The sequence below is a fragment of the Phascolarctos cinereus genome, unplaced genomic scaffold (genome assembly GCF_003287225.1).
Source record: "Phascolarctos cinereus isolate Bilbo 61053 unplaced genomic scaffold, phaCin_HiC Scaffold_3;HRSCAF=262, whole genome shotgun sequence".
Classification (NCBI taxonomy): domain Eukaryota; kingdom Metazoa; phylum Chordata; class Mammalia; order Diprotodontia; family Phascolarctidae; genus Phascolarctos; species Phascolarctos cinereus.
The window spans coordinates 78,598,442-78,620,940 of NW_027555736.1; the positions used below are offsets into that span (position 1 = coordinate 78,598,442).

Sequence of the window (22,499 nt, forward strand, 5' to 3'; positions counted from 1 at the left end):
TGCTTATTCTTAATGATTATTTTTATTAGTGTTTATGAAATAAAAACATCTTAAAATATTTTTTCAAGAAATAGTAACAATCTTTGCAAAATACATATGCCAAAAATAGCCTTACAACATACAATCCTTTGCATATTTTAAACATTATAAGTCCTTTAAAAAAATCACATTGCTATAAAGTAAGTTCTTCAGAGTTCCAAGGTTGGAGGACTGAAGCAAAATTCTGGAGAGGCAGTAACCTTTCATCATGGTCTCCTAGTGATTAAATTACACTGATAAAATCAACCTGTGTAAAGTCACATGTGCAAATTCAAAGTGACTTAACTTTCAGGATCCTAGGGGATGCTGCATAGGATAAGATGTTTACCAGTGTGTTCCCTATGAGGCTTAATTCACCTTTGGGTAGAGTATAGAGTAGTTTACTTACCTTGCTTCATCATGCTACTGGAAGAGGTAAATATAATAGGTAAAAAGACCTAGGGGGCAAGTCAAGTCCTTTCTCTGGATATGTGAAGGGATGGGGAATAAGGGTTAGAAGTAGAATGGTACGTCAGTGGGTTCTCAAACTTTTGAGTCTCAGGACTCTTTCAGACTCTTAAAAATTACTGAGGACCCCCAAGGAACTTTTATGAGAGTTCTATCTATTGACATTTATCATATCATAAATTAAAACATCTTAGTATTTCGATGAAATTAGTTTTGACCTATAGACCCCCTGAAAGGGTCTCAGGATGCCCAGGGGGTCCCCAGATCATACTCTGAGAATTCCTAGATTTGATAATTTCTGAAATCCCAGTTCTAACATGACTTCAGAGACAGTTAGGAACTTATGTTTTTGCAAACGTTTCAATTAACATACCACGTATGGGCCAAGTTAGTTATACAGGCAAAAATTAATCTCTGTTTAATCTTCATGTGCAATTCTTCAGTCAGGAAGGACTGAGAGAAAAAAAAATGCATTCTCATGATTATTTCCAGAAAGGAAAATACAATCTCATAAAGGCATGGGACCTCAAATCCCTGCACCTTCAGAATAAATGACCAGAAAATGGAAAAGAAGTTGCATTGTTCCAACTCAGAGGCTCAAGGGTTACGCCAACAGGAAAGTCAGCTTGGGCTAGTGAGGGAGTTAAATGTCATCATATACTCATTAGAGAGGTGCTTAGGACCAACACAGAGGTCACACTACTTTTGTAAGATTTAGAGCCAGAATTTCTACATGGGAGGAAACGGAAAGCCCAGTGGTAAGTGACCTAGCCAGGGCTCAAAAATTATGAGCAGCAAAAGCCAGAATTGAAAACCAGATCTTTCAAATCCAATCATCTCACACTAAGTTACTTAACAAGTAAACTACCAAATGGTCTTCTGGATATTACAGTTTCTTCCACTTGAAGGCATGGTAAATTCTGGCTTGACAGAATGCTACATATGAAATGTTTTATTAAAAACGCCATTGCCATTTAATGTAAATGGACTTAATACACATACAACATACAGTAATATACCAGCAATTATTTTATCCATCATTTTTATGTGCAGTGAAATATTTTTTCCATTCAAGCTGTCATGAAGATAATGACAAGTTTTGACATTAAAAAAATAAGGAACCACATTCCAATTCCATTGGAAAAAAAGTCTACTCTCACAAATTAAGATGACTAATGTTGCTTAGAAAAGTTGGCTTTAAAAGTACACCAAAGTTCTTTAAGCCATGTTTTTGGTTTAGAGATTATTATAAAAAATGATTTTAAAAAGTTACCTAGAATCCTGAGAGATTTCCACTTGGTATTGCTTTAAATATCTAGAACAGATTTATAGAAAACTACCTTTTCTTGGGAGGAAGCCAAGTAAATGTAGCTAAAATATTCCACATTTTGCCCCTTTATGATTTGAAAAACTGAGAGACCATAAACATCAAAATTTGAATGCAGTTATACATAATGACATAGAAAAATTAAAATTGTAGGCTGTAGGTGTAATTAATGTGGCTACTTAAACATTTGGCCAAATTTGACTGAAGGATTTTTTGCCTTTTAAAAAAATGTGAAGCTTTTGCCTGTCAAATTCTAGTATTAGCATGGAAAGGCACTTTATAGATCTAGGCTTTGGTCTAAAAAAAATGGATTTGCACTATTTAAAAAAATTGAGACTTCTATTTAAAGTTTCTGTTTGCTATGCTAAAATTTATAAATGCAAATATTTATTCACTTAATTAATATAATGCTAATTTGGCCCTCATGTTGCTCAAAATATCCTTAATTACCTCTCCTACTCAGGTGCTCACAATAAAGACAATACATTTCTTTTTTTTTAAAAGCATTATACATGTACTTTTTTTGTTCCAGTCATGCAAAAAAAAACTTGAATCAAATTTTTTTCTTTTGATAAAATTCATAATATCAGGGAGAGCAAACTAGCCAAGTTATTTAAAACTACTAAAAGCACATATGCTGTTTTCAAAAATTATACTTCTGTTATTAAACTCAAAAACTATATGACCAGTTAATAAAAATACACTTAAAATTTTCTGTGTTATTGGGATGAAGTTCTACCTGACAAGTTTATCTTAGCACTGATGTCTTACTTGAGAATTCTGGTACCATTTGTGAATGGCAGCTCCAGAGCTGCTAGCTACCACACAAAGGGCACCACTCACTGTCCACCAAGTTGGTATTTTATTAAGGAAAATAATCTGAAGTAGGAAAGCAAAGACTATATCCATCGTTCTCATTATGGCCACAGGCCCTGCTTTTTCTACCTGAAGTGCTTTAGTGAGAAATATCTGCCCCCCCAATCCAAAAAGTCCTATTAGTAGCAAAAACAGCCTATCTATACCACAATGAGGTAGACGCCAGTCGCCCACTACAATGAGTACAATGATAGATTCTAATAGTCCAATCACTACATAATACCAAATACTCAGCAGATGGTGCACAGATTTTCCCACCTTTCTTAGTATAACAAGAGTCAGAGCAGCAAACATTGCACCACATATAGCTGCTAATGCTCCTCTGAGGTGATAGGAATGATTTTCTTCCAGCCCTGCTGTGCTGTAGCCAAACAAAAAAGGAGGTCTTGCAATAAGTATCACACCAGCAATTGCAAAGATAGTGAAGAAAAGATCCCAAACACTGTATTTTTCCTTGAGATATATCCAAGCAAATAGTGAAGTGAAAACTGGAGTAGTAAATGTGATAACAGTGGCATCAGCGATGGGCATTAACTGGAAAGCATAGTAGAGAAGGATCATTGCTGTGGAACCAAAGATTCCCCTGAGGACAAGGAAAATTCGTTTGCCTTTTGGTCCCAAAAACCCCGTTCTGCAAATTAAAATAAAGAAAAGCATGTTACATTAACTTAGTATTGACTTGTAAATTTCAGCTACTCTGTAAAGGAAACTCACTAATGAGTAACGTGTACTGTTAGCTGGTGTGTGTCTAGGGAGGATATGCTCTACAAGAGAGGCTAATACTACAGAAAATATGAGATATAAAGTGGAAAAGAAGAATTAAAATGTTTTGGCCAGAATCACCTGACCTGCTGTTGACTTTAAGTCCAACTACATTGTTTGGAAAACTTTATACAATATAAAAGAGTTAAAGATTGACTACAATCATCACAATCAACAAAGATGCTGATATATCAAACAAGCAAGCATTTATTACATGCCTACTGTGTACCCCGAGGACACAAATACAAAAGATAATCACTGCCTTCAAAGAGCTGATGTTAGATTGTAAAATCCTTAAGGGTAGGGGTTGCCTTTTGCCTCTTTTGGTATCCAGAGTACACTTAATAAATATTTATTGACTGACTGATGTTATTGAGATTAACAGATTAAACAGATGAACATATGAACAGACAAGTAATTATAGGATAAAGTGCTGATGATTGGTGTTAGAGCTAGATACCCTTCTAAAAGTCTAGATTTGAGAGTGCATTATCTATGAATATCTGGAGTTAGCACGGGGAGAAGTGCACATCATAAGAGGCATTCTTAGCAAAATCTTAATGACATACATGACCAGTTAAAAGGATTAGATTGTGCCTTTAAAGAAACTGAAAAGAAAGCCTAATATAATATTGACATAATAAATATAGTTGCACAGACCCTACCTTCACTAACACCCAATGCTTATCACATTCTTAGTTGGCTATCATCTCTAAAATACAAAGTGTCCCAAAAGTCTTAGTGCAGTTTTAAGCTTTAGTAGCTTAGCTTAAAATTGCACTAAGACTTTTGGGAAACCCCTATTTTTTAGATTTTCATTCCTATTCACTAAAACATTGACCCACAATTTTTATATGCCACTGAGTGATGAAGTTAACTAGAATCTAGATCTACATATTTCTTTTACTAATTTCTTAATGTCTGGCATGAAAGACCATTTTAAGTGACTGTCCTAAACAATCTAAAAAATGGATGACTGTCTTGTGTAACAGTGAGGCTAGACAACCACTGGTCAGACAATAAAGTATTATACAGAAAATCACTTCATGGTGTAGGAAGATGACTGAATTGACTTCTCAGGTCCTGTATATAATGCAGGATTCTCTGAATGTGTGTTTGTGAGAGGGGAAGTATTTTTAAGCAATTGAAATATAATTGAAATTTTTAAGTAATTGAAAAAATATCAAGAAATTGAAAATTGAAATTACATTTGGGATTTTCTTTCTAGTTCCAATCTGAAAGTTAAACATCCTTGCTCCCAAAACAATCCAAAGAATTCCAGCTCATTGTTTGCCTTTCCCCTAATAGCACTCTGGTGCGATTTAGAGGCCTAGAGTCTAACATAGGGAAGGCAGAAGGAGAGAGTGGAGGAGAGGTGTAAGAGCAAATTGGTAGGGAAAGAGAAGTCAATACTGACTAGCTTCTCTCTTCCCCATGTAAGCATCACATGATCTGTTAATTTAATACTTTTGTATGTTCTACATGTAAAATATTGTTGTATCATACAGAATAATATCATTCTAGTATATATAATATTCCATAGTATACCATTATAATAGTCTATTCTACTAATATTACATTGTTATATTATTTAATAATTAGAATAATAAAATGAAACATCTGCTGCTTAGAAAAGCCTACTGGTGATAACAATATACCATATCAAAAAAAGAAAAATAATTGGTGGCAGTGCAGGTGTGTGTAAGAATGAATGAAGCCATAACTCAGGAACATATCATCATTTCAAAATGTTTGCAGGTATGTTTCTTATGAGGCAGCTAGGTGGTACAGTGGACAGAGTGCTAGGTCTGGGGTCAAGAAGACACGAGTTCAAATCCAGCCTCAGACATTTACTAATTATGGACAAGTTACTTAATTCTGTCTGCCTCAATTTCCTCAACTGTAAAATGAAGATAACGATCACACCTACCTTATAAGGTTATTGTGAAAATCAAATGAGATAATAATTGTAAAGTACTTAACACAGTGCCTGGCTCATAGTAGGCCCTTAAAATGTTTGTTCCCTTTTCCCATTCCTTTGTTTGTAACCCCTTTCCCTTTCCCCACTTTATGGGGGTAAGAAAATAAAAAGTTTGTACTACATTTCCTTTTACTTTATATGGAAATTGGGGTGGGAAACCTCCTACAGGCAGATATATTCTATTGGTATAAGACACAGTGAAAGTTGGTAATGAATAGGAACATTGACAAAAAGATTATTGATCAATGTTAATAGGGTCAATGAATATTCTATAGACAAAAAGACAAATTTTAGGTTTGACAATTATGAAAAATTATTAAGTCTCTCATTTTACAGTAAGAAGTAATACTTATAACCAGTGTCTCTGATAAGGGCCTGATTTCTAGAATATATAGAGAACTAAGTCAAATTTGTAAGAATACAAGTCATTCCCCAATTGATAAATGGTCAAAGGATATGAACAGGCAGTTTTCAGATAAAAAAATTTAAAGCTATTTATAATCATATGAAAAAATGCTCTAAATCACTATTGATTAAAGAAATGCAAATCAAAACAACCCTGAGGTTCCACATCATACCTATCAGGTTGGTCAACATGACAAAACAGGAAAAAGACAAATGTTGGAGAAGATGTGGGAAAATTGGAACACTAATGCATTGTTGGTGGAATTATGAACTGATGCAACCATTTTGGAGAGCAATTTGGAACTATGCCCAAAGGACTATAAAATTGTGCATACCCAGCAATAGCACTTCTAGGGCTATATTCCAGAGAGATCATAAAAATGGGAAAAGGACCCACATGTACAAAAATATTTTTAGCAGCTCTTTCTGTGGTGGCAAAGAATTGGAAATTGAGGGGATGACTATCAATTGGGGAATGGCTGTGGAATACTATTGTGCTATAAGAAATGATGAGCAGGCAGACTTCAGAAAAACCTGGAAAGACTTGTATGGACTGATGCTGAGTGAAGTGAGCAGAACCAGGAAAACATTGTACACAGTAACAGACATATTGTGTGATGATTAACTTTGATAGACTTAGCTCTTCTCAGCAATGCAAGGATCTAAGACACATCCAGAGAAAGGATGTTTGAATGCAGACTGAAGCATACTATTTGCTCTTTTGGGCTTTTGTTTTGTTTTATTTCCTCTTTCTGGTGGTTCTTCCTACTGGTTCTAATTCTTCTTTACAACATGACTAATGTGAAAATATGTTTAATAGGAATGTATATGTAGAGCCTATATCAGATTGCATGCCATCTTGGGGAGGATGGGGGGAAGACAGGGGGAGAAAATTTAAAACTCAAAAGCTTATGGAAGTGAATGTTGAAAACTAAAAATAAATTATAAATTTAAAAAAAATCACAAAATAAATAGATGATTGTTAAAAAAAAAAGAGTCATACTTACTTTTCATATATTAAGGAAGGAAGAACAAATAACATTTGGAACACACATCGAAATGCACTAATTTCTGCAGAATGGATATCTTGTATTTTTTTTACTAACAAAGAGGCCACTGAGAAAAAGAAGGCAGACAATAATGTATAAAACAAGCCAAGTCCAGGGCAGGTAACTTTCTTCTTAGCTTCTGAAAAAAGATTAAATTCCAATTAGTTTTTGTTTTCATAAATACTTCTATTAAAAATGGTTATTTCAGTTAGAAATTTGGAGGAAATGTCATAGTATTCCAAAGGTGAATGAGTTCACAAACTTTACCTGTTAAGCCATTCACTCACTATCCCAAGCATCAATTTTTTCCCTATGTCTGATATTTGTACACAGCCATTTAAAAAAAAATACAGAAATTCCATTCACTCCTCACATTGTCTATGTCATAAAACCAGGACACTCCTTGCCAAGATGACAGGAAAACCCCTGAAAAATATTTTGGCAACAAGGTAGGGGAAAATTTCATTGGCCCCTCTAAAAACATGTATTTACAGCCTCTCAAATGCAAGAAGTATTCTCTAACTACTATGGGTTAAAACGAAAATGTATGTCATAAAAGCACTCCATGCAAGGCAGGGAATCACTTTAGCAACACTAGGAGGCAGCATTAGCTAATAAATGGACATCCTTTCTACAATTATCTTGAAATGTTAAATTTAGCTTTTCATGTGTCCAGGTCTTATCCCCCCAGTAGACAGTAAACACCTAGAGAACAGAAGGATAATTCTATACTTCTTTGTAATTTCCAGAGAGCCAATTATAATGCCTTTCACAAAAGTACATAACTATTTCATTTTTATTTAAATGAGATTTGCCTTTTATTATCTGAAATTTATATGAGGCACACTGGATTTGAAGTCAGAAAACCTGGGTTCAAATCCTTTCTCTGCTACTTTCTACCTGCGGTATGTGTCTTGGTTTCCTCATCTATAAAATGATGACGTTGGACCAGACTCAGATTCCTGACTAAATCTATTCTAAATCTATGACTTCAGGATTTTTGGCTTCCTTGCTGATCATACGAGCTTTAAACTAAACCATAAATGTCTATATCTCTTTATATTCCTATAAAAGGGGTGGGGGATACTAGCAATAGGCAAGTGTCTTCTGCCTGGTGGTAGTATAATTTGTAGCACAAGTAAATTCAGCCTGGGATAAGACAGAACATAAAGTACCACAAACTTTTAAGACTTTTTAAACAACTAACAATAAAACCATTTAGATTTTCAAGTGCAGCTGCCTTGATGAACTTCATAGTTATGTAAGAAACAACAATTTCATACAATCCTCAGATCCCTAAGTAAGGTGGAAAGCCAACCACATGGTAAACTTTGCAAACTAGAATTATAATTTTCAAAACATGAATGTACAGAGTTAGCCACTAAACACTACTGCTTAAGGATGTTGCTAGTACCCTGTTAAAAACAACAAACAGCTGCCCTATTTCTATAAATGTGTAAGTCACTTTACAACTCTAAATACCAAAGAGCTTTCATGTACATTTCAACTTTTGAGGACCATTTCTTTCTTTCTTTTTTTTATGAGTGAGGTAATTCACAGCCTGGAACGTAAGTATAATTATGGAAGCAGATTTTCCAAGGACATTTCTAAAAATTTATCATTTGTATTTAAGAATGGGTTTCCTCACTATATAAACACCTGTGTGCATAAATTTGGCTGCAAAGTAATTTGTAGGTAGCAGTCATTAACGTATGCCCAAGCCCCCTAGTTTATATTCTGTATGAAAACAAAAACTAGACATATTTCATCTCAGAAGAATGAAACTTAAAGACTGTTGCAAATTAACTGGTGTGAAATACATACCTCAGTTGTGGTTGGGACTTAGAAATTACATTTTTGAAATTTCATACTTCAAGTCCAAAAAAAATAGATTCTTTTTTAAAGAAAAACATTCATGGAGCCTGAACTCCTGGATTAGAACAGGGAAAAGAAAAAGAAAAAACCCCCCAAAAACCCTAAGATAGAAATACTTCCCTTTTTCTGTAATTCCATGGTTACAGTCACTAATGCCTAGTTTTATTACATTTTCTTCAAGAAATAGTTTAATTGCATAAGAAGTTCTTTTAATTTAAATTGTATATTTTGGCTCTAATCACACACACAAATATAATACACATACAAATAATATAATACAATTCATAATTAGGACAAGTGGAACAAGGCCATGAGAAGTCAAGTGGGGAGTGGGTGGGTGGGATTGGTTATATAGAGGTAGTGGATGGGGTTCAATCATATTTAAACTGATAGACACTAATAAGCCCGTTACGAAATTATCACTGCCCTCTGAAACTGCTCAAATCTGGCTGGGAAGATAAGATATAGGCACATTAAACAACTAGAGAACATTTGGAATCAAGTAACATGGAAGGCAATACAAGAGATGTCACAAGGCATCCAAGTTCCAAACAAGTGATACACAGTTCAATGGGGAGAGACTTCTGGAAACTAGAATGATCAGAGAAAACTTCATGGAAGTGGAAGTACCTGAACTGGGCCTTTGAAGAGTGCTAGGTTTTGGAAAAGCTGAATGAGACAAAGACTGATGGAGTGGCTCATCTTCTTCCCTATTAGATTGTAAACTCAAAGACTGGAACCCCAAGTACTTCTATATCTCCTTTAGCACTGAATAGAGTATTTTCCATATGGTAGGCATTTGATTAATAACAATAATAAACTGAATTTGCAAAATGTCTATAAAGATGGTCTAGAAAAAGTTCTGGAAGGCCCTGAGCATATCAAGTAGAATGGGAATGAACAACCTGGACTGATTAGACCTTGCCAAACTACATTCACATTTCAATTACTGGCAATAACAGAGGGAAGCAGTGATGGAGATCACCTAAAGTAGTATTTGGCCTTGTAAAGTATTTCTGTGTTTTTCTTGAATAGGAGAGAACATTCCTCTAGAACAATGCTTGAAGCCAAATAATAAAAGCCATGTAGTGAAGTTAAGCCAAAGCACTCTATTATAAATTTCAGCTATTATTATAATGCTCAAGTTTACAAAGAACTTAAAGAACATTAGGTTATCCATTTTTTAAGATAAAACTTTTTAAAAAAGATTTGGGGAGATAACAGAAGTTGGCCATATGTGAGAAAGAAATGGAGAGAAGAAACAACCTGTAATGGCATTTAATCTTACTTTTTAAGGTTTATTTTCCAAAATGACTTTGTTTCAACCAAAAAGCCTCAATTGCTTCAACCTGACTAGTTGCAATAAACCTACTAAATGTTGTTTATTAAAAATGGCTACTGAAACCCTAAGCAAAGGGTGTCCCAAAAGTTTTGGTGAAGTTTTAAGCTATTAATGCTTAAAAACTACACTAAGGCTTTCTGGGACACCCTCTATTTTTAAAGTTTTCATCCTGTCTTCTGTTTTTTACATCATCATAGTTATCCCCACCTTCCTTCCCTACCTCCTCTCAGAAAGCAATCACATATCACAAACTGCATTTTTTTTTAAGGAGGAAAAAAAAATCAGTACACTTGATGGATAGATACATTGAAAAAGTTCAAAAACCCGTGCAATGTTTTGTAATGCCTGTGGACCTTGAACCTCCACCAAAGGGAAGGGAAGAAAGGTGGAGGTGCACCTTGTATTTTAACATGATTATTTAGCTTCAGTCATTTGGCAATATAGTAATCCTTTCTGAAATGAAGAACGATCATTATTATCTTCCAAAAAGATAAATCTTACCACATTATTTCACAGAATAAGCAATTATGTGCTTTATGCCACGGTAGAGAAAACGATGGAGTTATTAAGGAATTGCCAGCAATAAATATCATAAATAATTTTATGTGTGGAAAATAACCCACTCAGCATTATACTACAACAGTCAATTGTTAGGTAGATTAAGATGCTATAACTAGTCAGTTGCAAAGAGTTGAAGGAAGAGACACACCCTGAACCACACACCCCACCTTAAGTTAATGGAGTGACAGGATTATGGACCGTAACAGGAGCTGGGGGGCACTTACTGTACCAACCAGCAAGTATTTATTCTAACCTGCCCATTTTATAGATGAGAAAACCAACGCCTGAGCAGGGAAGTGAGTTGACTGAAGGTCACAAAATGAGTCGGTAGGACAAAAACTCGGATCTGCTCCCAGCACACGCGCCTTTCCACCGTGCATACTACATGTAAAGGGCTTTTCAATCTAATTCTGTACATTCTATAAAGAATTTGTTAACACTGTCTATACTTTTACCACTGCCCAATCCCATACATTCTATAGACTTTTTTCTACTTTGTATACTTCTAGCCTAATCTGCTATGCGGTGGGTGCTCCATCCATGCTGTTCAACTTAACTGAAACTAATTTTGGAGATGGGATGTTTTCTAAATATGGGGCAGGGGTCTGAGAAGCAAGCAACATTTTGGCGTTCACCTCGAACTAACAGAACTGCATTTTCCCCCCGCTCCATTTCTGCCGAGACCCACCGCTCCCCGGGGCCGGGGGCTCCCCGAGCCAGACGCGCAGGGGGAGAACGGGCTCTGCGACGCGCTGCCGCAACGCACTTGACCGCACTTGGTCAAGTTCAAGTTCAGGCGTGGGGCGCCCGCGCGCGCTCTCGCCAGGGCTATCTCCTGGCGACCGCCTGCCTAGACTACTGCTCCTCGGGGGGAGGGTCCCCAGAGGGGCACAGCCCTGCCAGGCTCCGCACCCTTCCTGCGGGGGTTAGAGATGCTCCGTCGGAGTCTCGCCGGCAGCCCCAGCCTCCCTCCGGGCCGCGGGCGTCGGCAGCGGGACCTCGGGGACAGCCTGCCGCACTCACCGGGGTTTTCGTTTGGGACCGCGAAAAGGCAGCAACCGCCAGCTGCGATCTGCGAAGCGGCCGGGTCCACTGCCGCCGCCGCTGCCGCCTCCTCCTCCGGGCGGCCGCTCAGCTGCAGGGACTCCTCCTCCGGAGCCTGTAGCGCCGGCTCCAAGAGCTCGGGCTCCTGCGGCTCGGCCGTCACAGCGCCCCCGCCGCCCATCCTGCTGCCCAGGCCGGCCGGCACTGGCGACCGCCCGCCCCGCAGCCCCGGCTCTTCCGGCAGCCTCCGGAGCGGCGCATGCGCGCGGCCACCCCTAGCACCCCTCTCTCCTCCCCGCCCCCCCGCCTGCGAGAGGCTTCCCCGGGCCTCCCGGGGAAGGGGCTTCCCCGCAAGGTCCTAGGCCACCGGGCTCCGTCGCCCTCGCGGTCTCCTGGGGCCCTGGGAACCGCCTGGTAGTTACAAACTAAGTCCAGAGCTCAAGCCTGTGAATTTATGCGACTCGTGCATGTGGTGTGTAGAGCACTCCTCAACTAGCAAGGGCTGGTGAATACCCCCATCCCATTACTGCAGATTGAAAGTACTCTGTGCATGAGCCTTCCTAAGCGCTATAGCGCAAGAGTCCGCACCTCTATGTTTACCATTGGAGAATCAGCCAGAGAACACCATGAGCTGATTTCAAAGATATTCACTGAAATGTCATAGTAGCAAACTCCCCCGCAAATACATGTCACACAAAACATTCCATTTCCAGACACGGCATTTTCATCAGACGTTCACCATGCCTGCAATACTTTCTCGCTCTCTTCATTCCTCTCTCCTGGCTTCCTTCAAGTCCTAGCTAAAAACCTGCCTTCAAACAGGGAGCCTTTCCAGGTCCCCATTAGTGCTAGTGCCTTTCCTCTACTGATAATCTCCAATTTACCCCGTGCATATTTTGTTTGTACATTACTACGCTGTCTTCCTCTCTCCTCCAGATTGTAAGTTCCTTGAGAGAAACTGTTTTTGTCTTTCTTTGTATCCCTCAGCAATTGGCCCAGTGCCTGGAAACATTGTTGTTCTTTAGTCGTTTTCAGACTGTCTGACTCTTCATGACCCTTTTTTGGGGTTTTCTTGGCAAAGATACTAGAGTGGTTTGCCATTTCCTTTTCCAGATGAGGAAACTGAGGCAAACAGGTTTAAGTGACATCCCCAAAGTCACACAGCTGGTAAGTGTCTGAGGCAGGATTTGAACTCATGAACACAAGTCTTCCTGATTCTAAGCCCAGTGCTCTATCCACTGTTCCACTTAGCTGTTCTCTCTATTGTGCCACCAGCTAAGCCTGAAACATAGTAAGTTCTTAATAAATGCTTATTGACTGGAAATATAGGAGACCCATAGGTTCACAAGTGAAACTGCATATACTTGGCCCTAATGTTTTCTCTGTCTTCTCCAAACTTTGTTGGAGATTGTCCAAATCTTGTTGCTTTTCCTGAAGTCAGCCATACCTCTGGGCTTGCTCCTGCACTGGGCTGTAGTTCTCCACTGCCTGGAGCTTTCAGGCTTAGCTGAAATCCTGGCTTTAGAGTACTGTTACTTGGGGAAGAACCAGGACCTATACTCTGGGACCAGGCCTCAGACTCATCATCTCCCAAGCATGACCCCCCCCCCAGCAGCTTCTCAACTCCTCTCATCAACTCCACTGGACTCAACTATGCCACTGGACCCTACTGCAGTGAATGTTATCATGTGCTTCTCTGTTGCAAGGCTCTGCTGCCTATGGAAGATGGTGGTGGGAAAGGGAAAGAAAATTCTTCTTCCCCTAGGTCTTGTACTCTCCAAGAGGTTCAAGGGAAAAGAAAGGTAAATATTTTTCCTAGAAACTGTCCAAGGTAAGCTCCCCGCCCCTGCTTGGTGAAACAACTCTCAGTCTCTCCCATTTACCCAGATCAGTGAGCAAAAGGAGAAACCACATGCCCAGGGGGCAAGTCTATTGTTTGGGTAAATCCACATTTTCAATTCTTGAATCTGACTTATGCAAATGTCCATTCAAAAGTCTCAAACCCTCCCCTTTCAGCAAGTGAATCAGGGAGACACTACTGATCAAGGGTCTCCAGATTGATCTACCCTATACTATTTATCTGTGTTTTCTTTGCATCTCCAAAATTTAGCAGTGCCTTGTGTATAATAGGCACATCACAAATATTTGTTGAATTGGGTTGAATTAAGTCCACACACTTTTAGATGTATTCAAATCTGGATTCATTATATCTAAAAGAGGGAAAGAGTCCAAAAAAATGGAAAATATCACAACTGATATCATTAAACATACCAAAAAAGGAAGAAATTAAAGATATAACATGTCTGCTTTCTCATATCTATAAGAAAATCCCTCCGGAGAACATCAAGACAATAATAATAGCATTTATATGCTCTAAGATCTGCGAGATGCTTTACAAACGTCTCATTTGATCCTCACAACAACCCTGAGAGGTAAATGCTATTATTATTCCCATTTCACAGAAGGGGAAACTGAGGCATATCGTAGTTAAATGACTTGCTCAGAGTCACAGAGCTAGTTAAGTGTCTGAAGAGTGCTGAGTCTGAGTCAGGAAAACCTGAGTTCAGATCTGGCTTCAGACACTTACTAGCTGTGTGACCATGGGCAAGTCACATAACCTTATCTGTGAAATGAGCTGGAGAAGGAAATGGAAAACCACTCCAATATCTTTGTCAAGAAAATCTCAAAAGGAATCATAAAGAGTTGGACACAATTGAAAAAGTGACAAATAAGACTTCCTGACTCCAGGTAATCAATCTGTCTGCTAGACCGCCTAATGTCAGAAGAATCAAGTTTTCTAAGTAATCCAGAGGGAAAGGTAAAAATCCAGCATGAATGTAAGTTGGTTGGAGACTATTACCAATAATGATCTATATAGGAAGCATGAAGATACAGTGGGAAAAGTGCTAGGTTCAGAGTCCAAAGACACTGGAATTACAGATCTAGTACTAATAGTTGTGTGACCTTTGACAGGTCACATTATCTCTGTTTCTCTCTCCTCATTCGGAAAATGAAGGGGTGGAAATTAAGATTACGACTACCCAGTTCTAAATCATTTACCCTATGATCTTTGGTGACTTAAAAGACAACATCAAAGACATGTGGAATAAGAAAAGGAGGTGATCCTTTCATGTAGGTAGAGTGAGAGATACAGATTCAGTGATATGACTGCAGTGGTGTCTGAGAAGTGATGAAAGGACCAGACAAAAGCCTCCAGCACGTTGGCTAGCTCCTTGATGGAAGGCTGTGAACAAGAACCACACAGTTTGGGAAGGTATCACTGTAATCTAAACCTAAAGAAGTGTTGTTGTTGTTGTTGAGTCATTCCGGTCATGTTCAACTCTTTGTGACCCCATTTGGGGTTTTCTTGGCAAAGATACTGGAGTGGTTGACCATGTCCTTCTCTAGCTCATTTTACAGCTGAGGAAACTGAGGCAAACAGGTTTAAGTGACTTACCCAGAGTCACGCAGCTAATAAGTGTCGAGGCCAAATTTGAAGTCAGGAAGATGGGTGTTGCTGACTCCAAGCCTGGAGTTCTATCCACTGTACCACCCACCTGCCCTGAAAAAGAAGTAACCACATCACCGAGAAAACAGATATAGCAAACTTTGAAGGTTATAAAATTTATTTGTTAAATGGGTTTCACACAACCCTGAACCCTATGAATATTCCAAGTTCAGTGTAAGATTATTTTGTTAGTCAATTGTGCTACTTATAACAAGAGCCCCCATTCAGTGCATTCTTTGCTGTTAGACCATACATATGACATATAAATTAAATAGCAAAATAATTAACATGTAAAATAAATGTTAATAACAAGAAAGGAATTAAGTAGCAGCATCAGTCTATGCCCCATACACAAATATATGTAATCTCCTACACTTTCCCAGAGGGGATTAGATTTAGATACCAGATAGAAATATGCTGGAGAAGGCTAATGAGGAGATAGGAAAACTGTCCCTCTACATGTGGATAAATGAGATAAGAGAACTGTGAATCAATCCCCAGTCTTCTCTCAGCATACTGGCAATATCAGTCATTGAGATCTGCTAACCTGGGGGCGGGGAAGGTAAGGGATGAAGAAATCTGCTGCTCAAGAGTCACCAGGTTTCTACCTCTGTCCCTGCTTGCTCCCACTGTTCTGTAAGTCTTGTTTTTCTTAATTCATTCCGCAGCCTCATGCTCACAGTTGTTCAGTCCAGTCACCTCTCTTCTCCCCTCTCCATGTGTCTTGACTTTTTTTCCTTTTCCTTTTCCAATTTTTCTTGCCTGATGCAATCCCCATATTCAAGTAAAATATTCCTGGGAGTCTCATGTCCTACAGGTCACTTCTCCAGTGAAGAGCAGCTCCTCTCTATCATAACTATGGGCAATTAAAACTTTCCTGGACAGCTTCCATTCAGGGTAGCCTGCCTACTCCATTTATATCTACGAACTATTTATTCTTTTCAAACCACATTCACTCTATACATAAATGACTCCCAGCTTGACAATCCAGCATTTGTGGGAACTTCTTCAACAGTACCATTTTGTTATCAACTGTCCTAGTAGAAAGTCTAGACATTGCTATGCCTACCATATACTTTCCTTTTAGTAATAAAATATTTCATCTGTTTTGCCTGAAGTAGTTTTACATATTGGCACTTGCCTAGGAAAAGAACAGACTTTTTATTGTTTCAGATAGGAAAAAAAAGAGTAGGATTATAAAAGCATTCAGGGACCTTAGTGATCATCTAGACCCTCCCCCTCTGTTGTGGTCTGGGAAAACCTCTAGTTCTTCTTGCCCAGATTTTTCTGTTTAATAGGCTGCCTATTTCTCAGACATGGCTCTTTCTCCTTACTGGTACCCCCTTCCCTTCTGACCGTTCCACCTACATCCCAATATGTAGAAATCTTCTGTACTTGAAACATTCTAGATTAGAAATGATCAGTTTCCTAACTGATTGTCAGTCTCTCTGCCTGTGACCTCAGGAATAAAAAACCAAACAAACAAAAAACCAAACTCTCCTGAGTGGTACTCCCCCTCCCTAGAAAAATGCCTGAGTGATTCTGATCTGGAATCAGTCTGGCTTAGTCAATCCAGGAGATGCGCTATCCCTAGAAATGTTTGAGTTATTCTAAAACATAGACCCAGGAAGTCTATAGATTGTTATGAACTCCCTCTTGCTATGGCCTAAAGTCTATGATTCTCAAGGCTTCCTGGTGGTAGCCTCTTATGGGATTAATATTCTAACCTACTCTTTGTCATGCAAATTAAGCTAGTTTTTCCTTTGAAGTTATTGAAACCATTCTTAATACTTGATTGGCTCAAGGAACTAAACCCTCAGACCTTTGTTTGGTCCTAACCCTAACCTTCCTGGTCCTCTGAATTCCAGAGGTACATACTACAGAGGTACTCTGATGCTTGGATGCTGGACCATTATGGACAATTTAGGCAGGGGAACTTTGCTCAGCTGAATCAACTTGGAGCATCCTCAATGTATATCCTTGTTGAATATACTTCTCCTGCTATGGTTAAGTAAATTCCTTTTGTCAACTATGAGTATTTTGGCTTATTCCAAAATCAAACATAAAATACTTTGAGACTGGCCCAAGTGAGGACCTGCTCAGAACACACCCCTAAATATAGTCTTTCCTGGCCATTCTCAGTTGCACTTTGGACATGTTATGTCCAGCATCAGTGTATGTGTGGGGTGTGGGGGTGGCAGGGTATGAGTTAGTAGAAGGTAGAATTAGTGAACTGCTCTACTTTGGAGGTATCAGTCCTTAGTCCATTGTTAAGAGTTTCAGGAGCTGCTTTAGTTTGAAGGTGTTGGTCCTAACCACTGTTGAAGGAAAAGGGGTCAGTGTGTTGTCCTAGTATCCTTCCCTTGTCCCAGCTTTCTACTTCCTTGGGTTTCTCCAATTAAATCATGTGATATTCTCTTTTGGGACTTCCTTTAAACACGTATGTCTAAGAGAAGTCTGTAAGCTGGAATCCACACTAGAATTTGTTGGAAGTCAAACAGTTAAGTCTGAATGAATACTTAGGCTCAGTTTAACAGTGGTGGAGATTCAGGCTCATCTATTTTTCCCTGGCTACACTGCATTTGGAAGTGAACTAGGTAGGACTAATGCTATGTGGAAACTACTTTAATTCTAAGCCCACCCTCCTTGGAGAGCAAGGTAGTATAGAGGAGAGTATAACCTTAAGTATTGGAGGGGAAATTTGTATTTCTTTTCTTTTTGTGTGTGTGTGTGGGATGTTTGGGGTTAATTGACTTGCTCAGAGTCACCCAGCCAGTAGGTGTTATATGTTTGAGATCATATTTGAACTCAGGTCCTTCTGCCTCCAGGGCCGATACTCTATCCACTGCACCACCTAGCTGCCCCTGTATTTCTATTTTTGCTAGACCTCAGCAAATATCTCTCAGCAAAAACTTAAAACACTACACCCATGAGATTCTGCCCCTTTCTTCCACAGGCATTTTATTTATTGAAAAGGTAAGGGGGCAGCTAGGTGGTGCAGTGGATAGAGCACTGGCTTTGGAGTCAGGAGGACCTGAGTTCAAAACCAGCCTCGGATACCTAACATTTACTAGCTGTGTGACTCTGGGCAAGTCACTTAACCCCAATTGCCTCACAACAACAGCAACTAAAATCAGCAAAGAAACAGTGCATATCAGAATTAAAAGTCTAGCTAATAAAACTAAAAAAAAAGTAAGGAAAAGGACACTTTGTGTGGAAAAACAGGAAAACAAAAAGCAACTTGAAAAGAAAACATAAACAGTTCTGTGAGCAGCCATAGGTAAATGTGCTTGTGGAGAGACAGAGTTCTAAGAGCACGCGCCTCTCAAGAGGAAAAAGGATTGACTGATTATAAAGCTAAGTGTGGGGTATTGTTTTCCAGCACTTAATTTACATATGACTTTTAAAAAAATTCCTAAAATTGGGAAACTGAGTTAAAAAACTTTTTGGGGGACTATGGAAATACTATATGATAGCCATTTGGGTAATATCAGACCGAAATGTGGATTCGGGGTTTCTCAACCTAAGTTAGAGATGGGTTAGACTTAGAGGCCACTGGAGATGTGACCAGAGAAGCCAGTGAGGGAAGCTACTTATGGAAGCTGAAACATCAGAATCTAGAAGAAAGAACACAAAAGCTCATGGAGCTGAGAAGCCCACAGAACTAGGAAGATAATAGATGGATTCAGATAATAGATGGATTAGCCTGAGAAGGTAAACCCTTCAGAAGATCCCCTACTGAAAATCCCTCAAAGTTTGTGGAAATCAGATCTGAATAGCCATGTAGATTGCATGATTAGAGGGTGTTTTTATTCACTGAGTAATAATAATAACAATAACAATAATTACAATAGGGGGCAGTTAGGTGGTGAAGTGCATACGGTTGCCACGTCTGGGGTCAGAAAGATTTGAGTTCAAATCCACCTCAGACATTAACTATGTGACCCTGGGCAAGTCACTTAATCCTATTTGCTTCAGTTCCTCATGTGTAAAATGAGCTGGAGAAGGAAATGGCAAACCATTCCAGTATCTTTGCCAAGAAATTTCCAAATGGGGTCATGGTGAGTTGGACACAATTGAAACCACTGAACAACAACAATAACAGGTAGAGTGGGTAGCCAATCCCAGCCTAGGAAGAGAGAACCTAGAAAGAATGAGGGCCTGGTACTATGCCCCAGGGCTAAACATGCAAAAATGGCCTATTGCTTATGCAAAGCCCTTTTAGTACTAGCAATGAGCACCCTTACTTTCCCTAAAATACTTTCTCAGTTTACCCTCAGTTGCCTCTCTCCTCTGGCGGGCTGGCGGTGAGGGGACTCTAATACTAAATTTCTGAAGCTTTCCTTTATTGGGGGCTCACAGCTTTCCTGGTAACTCCGTTTTCCATCAGCTGCTCTGCTTGGTTTTGAGTCCATGAGCTGGTACCTTCTGCTCTCCCTCTCTTTTCAGCTTTACAGGCTGCAGGGGTACGTTGCACCATTCCTCCAATTTCATTGCTTAATCCACATTTCTAACTAATCACTAAGTCCAGACAGGCCATCTGTAATTTCTGGTGGTAATGAGCTGGTCTTGAATTGTCGCCATAAATTACTGTTTCCACAGACAAATCTTCAGGACACAACCATCTGGTTATTGCCTCTTCGTTGGAGTATCACTGGCTGGTTTTTAGCATCATTATGAATACTATTATTATTACCTCTGCCAATACCTCTTAGACCCTTCTCTTCCTCTCTACTCCCACTATAACCCCCTTGTTTAGTCCAATCTCTTTTCATCTAAGCCATTGTAATATCATACTAACAGGTCTTCTTGTATCTAGTCTATCCCTTATTCAATCCATTTCCCGCACTGTCTCCTGATTAGTTTTTCTAATGGACTGCTATGATGATGTCATTCTTCTACCGGAAAACCTTTAGTGGTTCCCTGTAGCCTATTCGATAATGTATAAACTCTTGACCCTGACATTCAGTCACTATGGTCTCTTTCCAATCCACCTGTCCAACTTTGTCATATACTCCTCTTTTCATATATTCTATGTTCTAGTTAAACTAGACTACTTTCTGTCATTTATTCTTATTCACATCAACACCCATGCCTGGAATGGAGTTTCCTCCCCAACCCCAACTTTTCATCAAATTTCCATTTGCCCATCATTTTGTTCAAGATCTAGCAAAGATGTCACCTCATCCATGAAGCTTTCCCCAGGTGAAAGTAATTTTTCCTGCCTTCCAATTTTTCACATCACTTTGCCTTTCCATTTACTTAACTCCCCCAGTAGGTTATTTGCCTTTGTATTTTTCTTCCCCTATTAGATTGTAAGCTTCTAGAGAGCAAGACCTATTTTATCTTTGAATCTGCATTTGAATCCACAGTACTGCCAGGCCTTAAACAGGGTGGATGCTTAATTAATGTTTGTTGAATGAAAGGGAAAGCTACAGATAAAATGTTGCATTTTAATGTGTCAAAAATGAAAAGGAATAGAATTTAAAGCAGAAAAGTTTCTTAGAGTTCATATAGTCCGGTGTCTCCATTTTGCAGTAGAAGAAGTGAATTGGCTTACTGAAGCTCACATAGCTAGAATATAGCAGCATCAGGAGTTAAACAGAGGCCTTCTGATGCCAAATTCAGGGCTGTTTCCTGACACTAACTACATTGCCTATCAGTCAGTCAATCAATAAACATTTATTATTAACATTTATAAAGCAGGCATTGTACTAAGTGCTATCATCATTTGACCTTCCAGTGGACCATTCAAGTCTAAAAGATGGTGGTCATGACCCACTGCCACCTCTCAGCTTATCCAGCCTGGTCCCAACTATTAGCGATCAGACAAGTGAGGCTAAGTCTGCTAACTGGAATGAAAATTGATATATGTGAACACCTACATACACATTGCGTAATATACATTGTTCTGAACATATTTGTTTTGTGCCAGTCTTCTGGCACAAGGGAGTCTGTCCTGGGAGGACATAGGGGTCCCCCTATTGCCCTTGTTTTCTACAACTGGGCTCACAGTGCCATACTCCCCCAGTGTAGGTGCAGCTGTCAGTAAGTTAAGTCCTTGTTTGAGCACCAAATTTATGTTGAAGGAAAAACCTGTGGACCAGCCAGAGACATAAAGGAAAACAAGTCCTTAAGGAGTTTGGGTTCTGAGCATAACATGTAAAACAATGGGAATCAGTTCTGTGCAAAGCTTTATTAGAAACAATGGGGAAGAGGGAGAAACAAAAAAGGAGAAGGGGGCCTGTTTACAACTCAGGCGTGTATACTAACATAGGGGTATGGACCCATTTAGCAGGAAGAGGGTGCTTCAGCAGGAAGGGAGTGCTCCTGTACACACCAAGAGGGTGTGCTCCAAAGGTCCCTTCTGAGAGTGGAGTTCTTATCCTCTAACTTTGGGTGGTGTCCCTGGAGCTGGCCGACTTACACATAAAGAATCAAGGCAAATATTATTTTGGGGGGTTTGTTATCAAGGAGAAAAGCTAGTGGTAGACAAAATATTATTTTGGAGATTTGCATATCTGAGAAAAACAAGCTGGTAGTAGATGAAATATTGTTTGGAGGAAGACAGTTATACTAACCTTCAAAAAATGTTATCTTCAGTATATTTTCATGAGTATATTGTATAAGCATACAGCCTTCTTTAAGGGGAGACAATCATGGTGGCCTCAAGACCATCAAGCCTAACAGCATTCCAAACACTAATATAAACCAGTTCTGAATCATCTATTGTTTGATATCACCCACCTGCTTTACCTTGAGCATGTATAATCTAGTGCACATTACATACCTCACAAAGCTAGTCTAGGGAAAGTACTTTGTAATCCTTAAAGTACTATGTGACCTGTTATTACTACTAATCTCCAAATCCTTTTTGACAGTTCTACTTTGCCAGGATTGTCAAGGTGTCTTAAAAAGTAGTATGCAAAACGTGGAAAGACTTGCATGAAATAATGAAAAGTAAAGTGAGCGGAATCAAGAGAACATTGTGTATAGTAACAGCAACATTTTTCAAAAAATAATTGTGAACAAACAAATTTTCTGAGCACTATAAATATTCAAATCAACTATAAAGCACCTATGAAGGAAGATGCTGTATACCTCTGGAGAAAGAAGAATTAAATAGAAGTAGGCATAGTATGGTTTTATATTTAATTATAAATCTACATCATATAGTGGCCTTCTCTAGTGCAGGGAAGGAGACAGTTTGAAATTTAAAACATAATAAAAAAAAAAAGAAGCAGTATGCAAATAAAGTTTTAATTCAATAGTATCATATTCCA

The 22,499-nt window shown here is 39.0% G+C and overlaps 1 protein-coding gene across 1 annotated transcript; it reads right to left on the reverse strand.

Annotated features, from left to right (window-relative positions):
• Positions 1-11: 11 nt before the first annotated feature.
• Positions 12-11,942, reverse strand: SLC35G1 (solute carrier family 35 member G1). The gene is made up of 3 exons (XM_020964175.2): positions 11,688-11,942; positions 6,845-7,025; positions 12-3,320 (listed from the first exon to the last, which is right to left on the reverse strand). Exons 1-3 carry the CDS (start codon positions 11,887-11,889, stop codon positions 2,567-2,569), a joined length of 1,137 nt encoding a protein of 378 aa, XP_020819834.1. The 5' UTR covers positions 11,890-11,942; the 3' UTR covers positions 12-2,566.
• Between the last annotated feature and the right edge of the window lie 10,557 nt (positions 11,943-22,499).

Coding starts and splice junctions, on each gene's coding strand:
- SLC35G1 (XM_020964175.2), bottom strand. CDS start 11,889: ATGGGCGGCGGGGGCGCTGTGACGGCCGAGCCGCAGGAGCCCGAGCTC. Junction 7,026..11,687: donor GGTCCCAAACGAAAACCCCG/GTGAGTGCGGCA, acceptor ATCTTTTTTCAG/AAGCTAAGAAGAAAGTTACC. Junction 3,321..6,844: donor CCTTCCTTAATATATGAAAA/GTAAGTATGACT, acceptor TTTAATTTGCAG/AACGGGGTTTTTGGGACCAA.